Genomic DNA, 12,111 nt, shown 5'->3' with positions numbered 1-12,111 from the left:
GAAGAGTTAGACCGAAGAATCTGTTTCCGTGCTGTACATCTCTGATTTATAACACTGAGCTAGAAGGACCAAGGGTGCAAGTTTTACTCCAGTGTCCTGAGAATATAAAGTATAACAGGTCAGGCAGCTAATGCCCGAAACGTCGATTCTCCTGTTCCCTAGATGCTGCCTGACCTGCTGCGCTTCTCCAGCAACACATTTCCATCTCTGATCTCCAGCATCTGCAGACCTCATTTTCTCTTCAATATAAAGTATAATCCAGGCTGACACATCAATACATCATTGAGAAAGAAATATACCACTGAATGTACCTTTTCTTGAATGACACTTTAAACTGTTTGCCTCTTAAATTAATTTCAGAGTCATCCAGCTTTTACAGCAGGCCCTTTGGTCTATTACATCCATGCTGGCCATCAAATGTCTATCAATCTTAATCCCACTTTCCCTCACTTGATCTGTAGCCTTGATGCTATGGCCTTTCAAGTGTTCATCTCAATAGTTCTTAAATGTCTTGAGGGTTCCCACCTCAAGCATTTTTTTAGGCAGCAAAATCTAGATTCAACGCAAAAAACTGCAGATGCTGGAATCCAAGGTGGAAAGTAGGAGGCTGGAAGAACACAGCTAGCCAGGCAGCATCAGGAGGTGCAGACGTCAACATTTTGGGCATAACCCTTCTTCAGCACTGGGGATGGGTGGGAGGTGCAGGTTAGTGAGGTGAGGAAAGGTGAACACAGGTAGAAGGTATGACCTGCTTGGTCGATGGGAGGAATGAATCCTGCTGGTGGCTAGAAGGAAAGGTTAATGAACGGGATTGAAGGGAGTGGGATGGCTGGGAAGGGGTAAGGGGAGGGAGGAGGGGCTGGAAAGAATGCTGCACGTTCGGAGTGGGTGTGGGGGAGTGAAGAAATTGAGGCGGTCAATGTCACGTCAGCAGTCAGCCACCCTGTACCATCTAGGGTGTGTATAAGGCCGATGTGACATTGACCGCCTCAATTTCTCCACCCCCTTCACCCGCTCTGACCTCACTCCTTCTGAACATGCAACGCTCCACTCTCGCCGCACCAATTCCTAGTTCACCATCAATCCTGCTGACAAAGGCGTGGTGGTGGTAGTAGTCCAGAGAACAGACCTCTATGTTGCAGAGGCCTTACGTCAAATCTCCGATACCACATCCTACCTTCCCCTTGACCACAACCCCACAATGACCCATCAGGTCAAAATCACTCACACTGTCTGTGCCCTCATTGTCTCCGATAATCTCTCCTCCACTGCCTTCAATCTCATAATCCCCCAGCCCTGCACTGCCAGTTATACCTGCTCTCCAATATCCACAAGCCCAACTACCCCAGCCAACCCATCGTCTCTCCATGCTCCTGCCCCACCAAACTCATCTCGTCCTGTCTCAACTCTATCTTCACCCCCTTGGTTCAGACACTTCCCACCTACATCCACGACACCAACTACACCCTCCACCTTTGAAGTAACTTCCAGTTCCCCAGCATTTTATCTTCACTATGGGCAACTAGTTCTTATACACATCCATAACCCACAAGAATGGCCTTCAGGCTCTCAGCTTCTTCCTTTCCATCCAGTCCCCCTCCACCAATACCTTCCCCCACCTTGCTGAACTAGTCCTCACTCTTAACAACATTTCCTTCAACTCCTCCTATTTCCTCCACAGGGTGGCCATGGGCACTCAGATGGGTCTCAGCTATGCTGCCTCTTTGTTGGCTACATTGAACAATCCCTCTTCAGTACCTACGCAGGAACTGAGCCTCAACTCTTCTGCCATTACATCGTTGATTGCATCGGCGCAATGTCCTGCACCCAAGCTGAACTGGAGCAGTTCATCGACTTCCCCCAGAACTTACACCCTGTCTTCACATTCACTTGGTCCATCTTGGACACATTCCTCCCCTTTCTTGACCTCTCCATTTCCATCTCCGGTGACAGTCTCCAGACAAACGTTTGCTCTAAACCCACAGACTCTCACAACTACCTGGACTACACCTCCTCCCACCCAGTATCCTGCAAAAACACCATCCCGTTCTTCTAATTCCTCCGCCGCATCTGCTCGGACAAGGAGACATTCCACTCCCAACCTTCCCAGATGTCCACCTATCTTGAACAACATGCTTTTCCCTCCTCTGTCATGCAGACAGGCCTCCACCGCACCGCCTTCATTCCTCATTCCACTGCTGTAAACCCACCCTGACAAACGCAATAAAAACAGAGACCCCCTTGTCCTCACCTAAGACCCCACCAGACTCCACATCCAACACATCATTCTTTAAACAATTCTGCCAACTGTAACTAGGCCCCACCACCAAGAACATCTTCCTCTCCCCACCCACTTCTGTCTTCCACAAGGTCCATTTCCTTTGCCAATCTTTGATTGGTGCCACTCTCTCCACCAACACCCCCGAACCCCCAGGTACCTTCCCCTACAAGCGGAAAAGATGCAAAACCTGCTGGTAAACCACTCCTCTTCCCTTCATTCAGGGCCCCAAACAGTCCCGCCACATGAGCCAGAGGTTCACCTGCCTCTCCTCTAACCTAGTTTACTGTATCCAGTGCTCCTGATGTGGTCCTCTCTACATCAGGGCGACCAAACATAAACTAAGGGAATGTTTTGCTGAGCATCTCAGCTGGGCCCACAGCAGTCACCACCCATTTTAATTCTCCTTCCCACTCCCTTTCCGACATGACCATCCTCGGCTTCCTCCATCGCCACAACGAATCAGACCACAAAGCGGAGGAACAACATCTTATTCTCCGCCTGGGCAGCCTACAGTCCGAAGGACTCGACAGTGGGTTCTCCAATTTCAAATAACCCGCCTTCCCATCACCCAACTCCCCTTCCAGCCCCTCCCCTTCTCTTCCATTGCTCTCATCGACCCTTCCTTCTAGCTACCAACCTGATTTATGCCTCCCATCGACCAACTAGGTTGTATCCTCTGCCTGTGTTCACCACCTCACCATTATGCCCCTCCCATTCCCTATATCTGCAGCTCCTCTTACACCCATCCCAAGTCCTGAAGAAGGTTACACGCGTAACGTTGCCTTCTCCACCTCCTGATGCTGCCTGGCTTGCTGTGTTCTTCCAGCCTCCTGCTTGTGTACCAGTGAGATCTAGATAGCCACCATCCTCTGGGTGAGTTCTTTTCCTCAAATCCTCTTGAAAACTCCTGTTTCTTAGCTAAAAACTGTTCTTCCTACTTACTGACCCCACTACTAATGGAAAAATTTTGTCCCTGTCTATGAACCTCAGAACTTTATACACCTCAATCAGAATTCACCTTTTCAGCATTCTCTGTCTTTAATGACAACAACTCCAGCCTATCTAGTCTCTCTTCATAAAAGTGGGGCCTTGGGTAGTGTTATATAACAGAGAGACATAGGGGCTCAGGCACTTAATTCTTTAAATTTTGCATCAAGATTGACTGGGTATCAAGAAGCTGTCTAGCATGCTTGTCTTCATTGCTCAGACTTTTAAGTATGGAACATCATGTTGAGGTCTCTTCTGGATTTCTGTGTTCAGTTCAGGTCTCCCTGTTGTAGGAAGGATATTATTAAGCTGAAGAGGGTTTAGAAGAGATTTACCAGGACGTTGCCAAGAATTGAGGGTTTGAGTATTAAAAATAGGTTGGATAGGCTGGGACTTTTTTTTCTCTCTGGAGCGAAGGAGGTTGAGAATTAACTGATAGAGGTTTATAAAATGAGTGGTACAGATAAGGTGAATGGCAAATGTCTTTTCCTCAGGATGGGGGATTTTAAGACAGGGGTATTTTAAACTGAGATGAGAAAGATTTTAAAAAGACATGAGCGGCAATTTTTATTTATGAGTGGCTCAGGTGTGTAATGAACTTCCAGAAGAAGTGCTGGATGTGGGGACAGGTACAAGATATTTAGTTAAGTACGTTAAAAAAAAAAATGTTTGGAGCAATATGGGCCAAGTGCAGACAGGTAGAATTCATTTGGAATTATCATCAGCATGGATTGTTTGGACTTAAGGGTCGGTTTCCATGCTGTATGACTCTATATCATGGAAGGTGTCAAGCAAAGAAGTCAAGATTCATGGGGGGAGGGGATGTTGAGGCATGACTCGCTACACCTCAGGTGAGGGGAGAAGTTGAGAAGGACAGTTCTTCATGGTAACCTCATCTGGTACAGGAAATGAACCCACTAGCCATTCAGAAACCTGATTTTCTCTGTATACATTTTTTAATAATGTATCACTGAGCAGATTTTGGGTTTGAGTGTTGATGTTGGCGGGACTGGAGTTAGTGGTGTTATCATTGATTTTAGTGTGACCTTGTAGAGGTTCATAAAATCATGAGGAGCATAGATATGATAAATAGCAAAGGACTTTTCCTTGGGGGGGGGGGGGGGGGGGGGAATTCAAGATGGTGAGAGGAGAAAGATTTAAAAGGGACCTGAAGGGGAACCTTTTTCACACACAGCCTGGTTCATATGTGGATAAATTGCCAGAGGAAGTGGTAAATATAGGACATATACATGAATAGGAAAGGTTTAGAGGGATATGGTCCAAATGCAGGCAAGGATGATTAATTCAGTTTGGGAACATGTCAGCATGGATAAGTTAGACCAAAGGGTCTATCTCCATGCTGTACGAATCTATGACACTTGTTTCTAATCCTTATGTATAACTGCAAGTTATTTCCTTCAAATCCATTGACTGCCTGATCCACCAATTAAGTTGACCGGAAACTGAATGGACTTGTCATTTAAACACAGTGGCTACAAGAGTAGTTCAGAGGCTAGAAAGTATAAACTTCCTCACAGACTGTCCACCATCGGCAATGGCATATGTCAGGACTGTTATGGAATACTCCCGAATTGAATGGATGGGTGCAGCTGAAGAAAAACTCAAGAGGCTTAGCACTATCCAGGACGAAGCAGCATTCACTTCCTCCAGGACTTATGTGCAGTAACATTATAATTTACAACATGCCCTTAGCAACTCACCATAGCTCCTCCGATAGCAGTGAACGAATAACGACATATTTCTGAAGCAGGATGGTAACTAGCTTGGAAAACAGGGATGTTAATAGTCTTGGAATTGAAAAGTAACTACATTAACACATTTCATTTCATCCTTGGACAACTCAGTGTGATGAATTAAAAGACGACACGTTGAAAAAAAGGCTGTGTCAATGACCGAGTTAGTATCTTGAGCTTCCAGTGGCTGTCCATAGCTCCATAACCAAAATAATGGCGGCACAATCTCGACCGTTGCTCTCGCGCCAGACCAAGTAGGACGCATGCGCACTCAACGGGCAGGACCGGGCATGCGCAGTGAGGCGACTGAAGCAGGCGGAGGCGGTATCGGTGTGTGGCCGGGGTTGACCCTCGCTCGCTCTCTAAGGTGGGGGTGGGGGCGGAGGCGTGGGGTCGGTAACCGTGACCCGGCCTCCAGCCGCTATGGGATATCTCAAACACATCTCTCCGATCAGGTAGGAAGACGCTGATCTTTTGAGTGACCACCTGATAGCGGCAAGCGGGGAGTCCGCTTCTGAGTCATGGTTGGCGTGGAAAGAGGGAGAGGAGTGGAAGGGGAGGGAAAGACATACTGGGGTGGGGAGAGGAGATGGGGGCGACAAGTGGGTGAGAGAGGAGGGGGATGGGACGGTGAGTGAAGGAGGGGCAGAGAGGCTGGAGGAGGAGGAGGAGGAGGTGGAGGAGAGGGGGGCAGGATGGTAGGGGAGAGGGGTAGGAGAAGGGATTCACTCATTTCTTACTTGTGCAACAACATATTCTTGAACTGAAGCTGATGATACTTTCCAATTGCTACGTGCAATGCGACAGGGCTGGTGCTTTTGTGGCATGCAGCTGAAGCCTATTTTCATAATCTGAGGAGAAACTATTTATTTGAGTTCTGATCTTAATTTTAGCAGCAGATGTACTTGGCGTTACAGGCATGTTGCAATCCTTCCAGCTTTTTAGTCTGGAAACATATTTCTTTAGAATGCATTCCTAGTATGCAAACTCCGAAGGGGAAATCTGTGCAAATTTCTTTGCAGTTACAGCAATGTGTAACTTCATGAAAAATTATTTTAAAACTAGCCTAGAGCAAAGATGAAATGAGTTTCCCTTCTTTAAGGAAAACAGGGAATAAATTTTTGATGTTATGTGTGTTTATTATATTTGGGAATCTTTTTGTATATTTCTTTAGGAATAATGAAGTTATTCTCTGCATCTCTCATTCTCTGCAGATTCTCTTGAGATAATGCATTTGGCTGATTTACTCTGACGCCAATTTCTGAACTTTAGAATCACAGAATCGTACAGAAAAGAAACAGATCATTTGATTCAAAGCATCCATGCCAGCCAGGTTTCCCAAACTAAACTAGTCCCATTTGCCTGATTTTGCCCATATCCCCATAAATCTTCCCTATTAATGCACCTGTCCAACTGTTTTTTAAATATTATAACTGTACCTGCATCTACCACTTCAACAGACAGTTCATTCCATATATGACACCTCAGCCTTAGTGGGCGGCACGGTGGCACAGTGGTTAGCACTGCTGCCTCACAGCGCCAGAGACCCGGGTTCAATTCCCGCCTCAGGCGACTGACTGTGTGGAGTTTGCACGTTCTCCCCGTGTCTGCGTGGGTTTCCTCCGGGTGCTCCGGTTTCCTCCCACAGTCCAAAGATGTGCAGGTCAGGTGAATTGGCCATGTTAGGTAAGGGGTAAATGTAGGGGTATGGGTGGGTTGCGCTTCGGCGGGTCGCTGTGGACTTGTTGGGCCGAAGGGCCTGTTTCCACACTGTAATGTAATCTAAACCTCAGCCTTTGTTCCTGTGGGGAAAAATCCCAACCTATTCAGCCTCTTCCTATAGAGCAACCCTCCAACCCCAGCAACATCCTTGTAAATATTTTCTGAACCCTTCCAAGTTTAACAATAACTTCTCTATAAGTTCTTGCGTACAGCCATAAACATGACATTTTAACTCAATGCACTGACCAATGAAGGCAAGTGTACCAAATGACTTCTTCATTTCCTTAGTTGCCTATGACTTCACCTTCAAGGAGCTATGAATCTGCACCCAAGGTCTCTCTGTTCGGCAACATTCCCCAGGACTCTTCCATTAAGTGTATAGATCCTACCATGATTTGCCTTACCAAAATGCAACACCTCACATTTATCTAAATTAAACTTCATTTGCAGGTTCTCTGCCCATTTTCCCATCTGACCAAGGTCCCGTTATAATCTGAGATACCTTTTTTACTGTCTACTACATTACCAATTTTGATGTCATCTGCAAATTTACTAACCATTCCTCCTATATTCACATCCAAATCATTTATGATTAGATTACTTACAGATTAGATTTTTAGATTAGATTAGATTAGATTAGATTAGATTAGATTAGATTACTTACAGTGTGGAAACAGGCCCTTCGGCCCAACAAGTCCACACCGACCAGCCAAAGCGCAACCCACCCAGACCCATTCCCCTACATTTACCCCTTCACCTAACACTACGGGCAATTTAGCATGGCTAATTCACCTAACCAGCACATTTTGGGACTGTGGGAGGAAACCGGAGCATCCGGAGGAAACCCACACAGACACCGGGAAAATGTGCAAACTCCACACAGACAGTCGCCTGAGACGGCAATTGAACCCGGGTCTCTGGCGCTGTGAGGCAGCAGTACTAACCACTGTGCCACCGTGCCGCCCACAAAGAACTACAGAACTATATGAATAACAAAAATCAGTAGACCCAGCACCAATCCTCACAGGCCTCCAGTCTGAAAAACAACCTTCCATCCCTAATGTCTGTCTCCTACCTTCAAATCAATTTTGTATCCAAATGGCTAGCTCTCCTTGGATTCTGTGATATCTAAAACAAAACCAGAAGTAGCTGGAAAAGCTCAGCAAGTCTGCAGTATCTGTGAAGAGAAATCAAAGTTAATATTTTGGGTTCAGTGACCTTTCCTCAAAACTGGGCAAGTGTTCTGAGAAAGGACCGCCAGATCTAAAATATTAACTTTGGCTTCTCTTTACAGATGCTGCCAGACCTGCTGAGCTTTTCCACCTACTTTGGTTTTGTCTCTGATTTACAACATCTGTAGTTCTTTGTTTTTTTTCTATGTGATCTAATCTTGCTAACCAGTCTACCATGCCAGAGGGATGGAATTTACAAATAAGGAGGTTATGCTGCAGTTGTATAGGGTGCCCGTGAGGCCATACCTGGAGTAAGGATGTATTGGCACTGGAGGGAATGCAGAGCAGCTTCACTAGGTTGATTCAGGAGTTGAGAGGTTGGCTTATGAGGAGAGACTCCGTAGACTGATTCTATATTCATTAGAATTTCAAAGAATGAGGGGGGGATCTTATAGAAATATATAAAATTATGAAGAAAATAGACAAGAGAAGTGGGGAGGTTGTTTCCACTGGCAGGTGAAACTAGAAATAGTGGGACGTAGCCTCAAAATAAGGGGAGCAGACTTACAACTGAATTGAGGAGGAACTCTTTCACCCAAAGGGTTGTGAATCTGTGGAATTCCCTGCCCAGTGAGGCAGGTGAGGCTACCTTGTTGAATGTTTTTAAGGCAATGATGGATAAAGTTTTGAACAATAAATGTTTTAAGGGTTACAGTAAGCAAGTGGGTAGGTGGAGCTGAGTCCACGAAAAGACCAGCCATTATCTTATTGAATGATGGAGCAGGCCAGTTGGCCTGCTCCTGTTTTTTGTGTTCTTATGCAAAACTGCTCTGCCTTCATCAATCTTCTTTGTCACTTCTTCAAAAAAATTAATTCAAATTACTGAGACACGATTTCCCACGCACAAAGCCAGGTTGACTATCCTTAATCAGTCATAGAGATGTACAGTACAGAAACAGACCCTTCAGTCCAACCCGTCCATGCCGACCAGATATCCCAACCCAATCTAGTCCCACCTGCCAGCACCCCGGTCTATATCTCTCCAACCCTTCCTATTCATATACCCATCCAAATGCCTCTGAAATGTTGCAATTGTACCAGCCTCCACCACATTTCTCTGGCAGCTCATTCCATACCCGTACCACCCTCTGCGTGAAAAAGTTGCCCCTTAGGTCTCTTTTATAGCTTTCCCCTCTCACCCTAAACCTATGCCCTCTAGTTCTGGACTCCCCCATCCTAGGGAAAAGACTTTGTCTATTTACCCTATCCATGCCCCTCATAATTTTGTAAACCTCTATAAGGTCACCCCTCAGCCTCCAACGCTCCAGGGAAAACAGCCCCAGCCTGTTCAGCCTCTCCCTACAGCTCAAATCCTCCAACCCTGGCAACATCCTTGTAAATCTTTTCTGAACCCTTTCAAGTTTCACAACATCTTTCCGATAGGAAGGAGACCAGAATTGCACACAATATTCCTACAGTGGCCTAACCAATGTCCTGTACAGCTGCAACATGACCTCCCAACTCCTGTACTCAATACTCTGAGCAATAAAGGAAAGCATACCAAACGCCTTCTTCACTGTCCTATCTACCTGCAATTCCACTTTCAAGGAGCTATGAACCTGTACTCCAAAGTCTCTTTGTTCAGCAACACTCCCTCGGACCTTACCATTAAGTGTATAAGTCCTGCTAAGATTTGCTTTCCCAAAATGCAGCAACTCGCATTTATCTGAATTAAACCCCATCTGCCAATTCTCAGCCCATTGGCCCATCTGATCAAGGTCCTGTTGTAATCTGAGGTAACCCTCTTCGCTGTCGACTACACCTCCAATTTTGGTGTCATCTGCAAACTCACTAACTCTACCTCTTTTGCTGACATCCAAATCATTTATGTAAATGACAAAAAGTAGAGGACCCAGCACCGATTCTTGTGGCACTCCACTGGTCACAGGCCTCCAGTCTGGAAAAACAACCCTCCACTACCACCCTCTGTCTTCTACCTTTGAGCCAGTTCTGTATCCAAATAGCTAGTTCTCCCTGCATTCCATGAGATCTAACCTTGCTAACCAGTCTCCCATGGGGAACCTTGTCGAATGCCTTACTGAAGTCCATATAGATCACATCTACTGTTCTGCCCTCATCAATCCTCTGTGTTACTTCTTCAAAAAAACTCAGTCAAGTTTGTGAGACATGATTTCCCACGCACAAAGCCATGCTGACTATCCTTAATCAGTCCTTGCCTTTCCAAATACGTGTACATCCTGTCCCTCGGGATTCCCTGCAACAACTTGCCCACCACAGAGGTCAGGCTCACCAGTCTGTAGTTCCCTGGCTTGTCCTTACCACCCTTCTTAAACAGTGCCACCACATTAGTCGACCTCCAGTCTTCCGGCACCTCACCTGTGACTATCGATGATACAAATCTCTCAGCAAGTGGTCCAGCAATCACTCCTCTAGTTTCCCATGGATTTTCAGGTACACCTGATCAGGTCCTGGGGATTTATCCACCTTTACCTGTTCCAAGGCATCCACCATTTCCTCCTCTGTAATCTGGACATTTTGCAAGATGTCGCCATCTGTTTCCCTACAATCTATATCTTCCATATCCTCCTTGCCTTTCCAAATACATAGAAATCCTGTTCTTCAGGATCCCTCCGACAACTTACCAACCACTGATGTCAGGTTCACTGGTTTATAATTCCCTGGCTTTTCCTTACCATTCTTCTTGAATAATGGCACCATATTAGCCATCCTCCAGTCTTCTGGCACCTCACCCACGGCTATCGATGATACAAATATCTCAGCAAGGGGTCTGGCAATCTCTTCCTCAGCCTCCCACAAAGATGCCATCATGATTTTATATACAGTATATACTGTATAGTCATCCCTGAACTTGTCTTACAGGGGGTTCAGTTGTGCTATTCCCATGTTTTGGACTTCTCTATCTAAACTTTTTTTATAACAGATCTTTTGCATAACAGTTTAGTTTATTAAACTCCTGGTTGACTTCCAAATCTTTTGTAACATCAATGTTCCTTGTAGTTAATTGTGAAATGCTGAAAGGCATTTTCTTAAACCAAAGGTTTCATAGTTGATAGGAGAGTGTGTCACAATCACATGACAAGTGTAAAGGTATCTGTGGAGGGAAAGGAGTTAACATTTTGGAGAGTGAGTTCTGAAGAAGGGTCACTGGACTCGATGCTAACTGTTTTCTCTGTACAGATGCTGCTAGATATGTTGGGTTCTCCAGTAATTTGACTTTTGTTTCAGATTTCCAGCATTCACAGTCCCTGTTTAATAATCACACCAGGTGTGCCATCAGTGTGGTTTGTGAACTAATAATTTGTAGAAGATCGTACATCACTCTTTTAGTTTATGTCTAAGTTTAAAAATAATCAGCAGTAAAACTTTAGAATTGACTGAGATTTGTTAATTCAAAACTATTACTGGACTTTTTAAAATTTGTTCGTGGGATGTGGGCATTGTTGGTTAGGCCGACATTTATTGCCCATCACTGGTTACCTGCAGGCAGATAAGAGTCAGCCACACATTTTACAACAATTGGCAACAGTTATGTGGTCACCACTCGGCTAGTTTTTATTCTGGATTTTTTTAGTACATTTGCCAGTTGCCATGGTGAAATTGCCATGGTGCCATGTTTCCACAGCATTACCCCTGGTGTCCTGAATTACGAGTCCAGTGACATCACAGCTATGTCACTGCCTCCTTTTTTTTCAAGTAAAAGTGATGAGGCTATTCGACAAAAGTGTATATCCAAAGATTAGAAGTGGGTAAGGATAAAAGGTGCTTATAAAGGTGAAAGACTTTTTGCTGCTTGAAGTTTCCCTTTCAGAAGTGAAGTAATTGAAGTGTCATTTTGAGAGTTGCAGTTACCTCAGCAAATGAATACTTGGTGTTTTCTATTACGGTTGGTCTCAGCAAGATTTGGGGAGCATTTCATATTCCTCCCTTGTTCTGCCGTTTTTGAGCTTGCCAGGCCATTGACAATCCCCAATAAAAGGCAATTTAACTACCACCCTTTGACATCCAATAGTGTTGCATTTACTGAATCCCCCATTGTTGACATCCTGGGGATTATCTTTGACCAGAAACTTAACTGGACTCTCCATATAAATACAGTGGCTATGAGAGTAGGACAGAGGCTAGCAATCCTGCAGCGAGTAATTCAGCTCCTGAC

The 12,111-nt window shown here is 45.2% G+C and overlaps 1 protein-coding gene across 1 annotated transcript in view; it reads left to right on the top strand.

Annotated features, from left to right (window-relative positions):
* The first annotated feature begins 5,332 nt into the window (after positions 1–5,332).
* Positions 5,333–12,111, top strand: part of LOC122562322 (monocyte to macrophage differentiation factor-like) — a 79,733-nt gene continuing 72,954 nt past the window's right edge. Inside the window, exon 1 of the mRNA XM_043715192.2 lies at positions 5,333–5,477. Coding sequence (XP_043571127.1) covers positions 5,446–5,477 — 32 coding nt within the window. The 5' untranslated portion in view covers positions 5,333–5,445. The remainder of the gene's footprint in view (positions 5,478–12,111) is intronic.

The sequence above is a fragment of the Chiloscyllium plagiosum genome, unplaced genomic scaffold (assembly GCF_037043375.1).
Source record: "Chiloscyllium plagiosum isolate Xiang-an unplaced genomic scaffold, Cpla_swu_hap1 HiC_scaffold_25, whole genome shotgun sequence".
In the NCBI taxonomy this organism is placed as follows: domain Eukaryota; kingdom Metazoa; phylum Chordata; class Chondrichthyes; order Orectolobiformes; family Hemiscylliidae; genus Chiloscyllium; species Chiloscyllium plagiosum.
The sequence above is the reverse complement of the archived record's forward strand: the minus strand, read 5'-3'. Positions and strand labels throughout refer to the sequence as shown.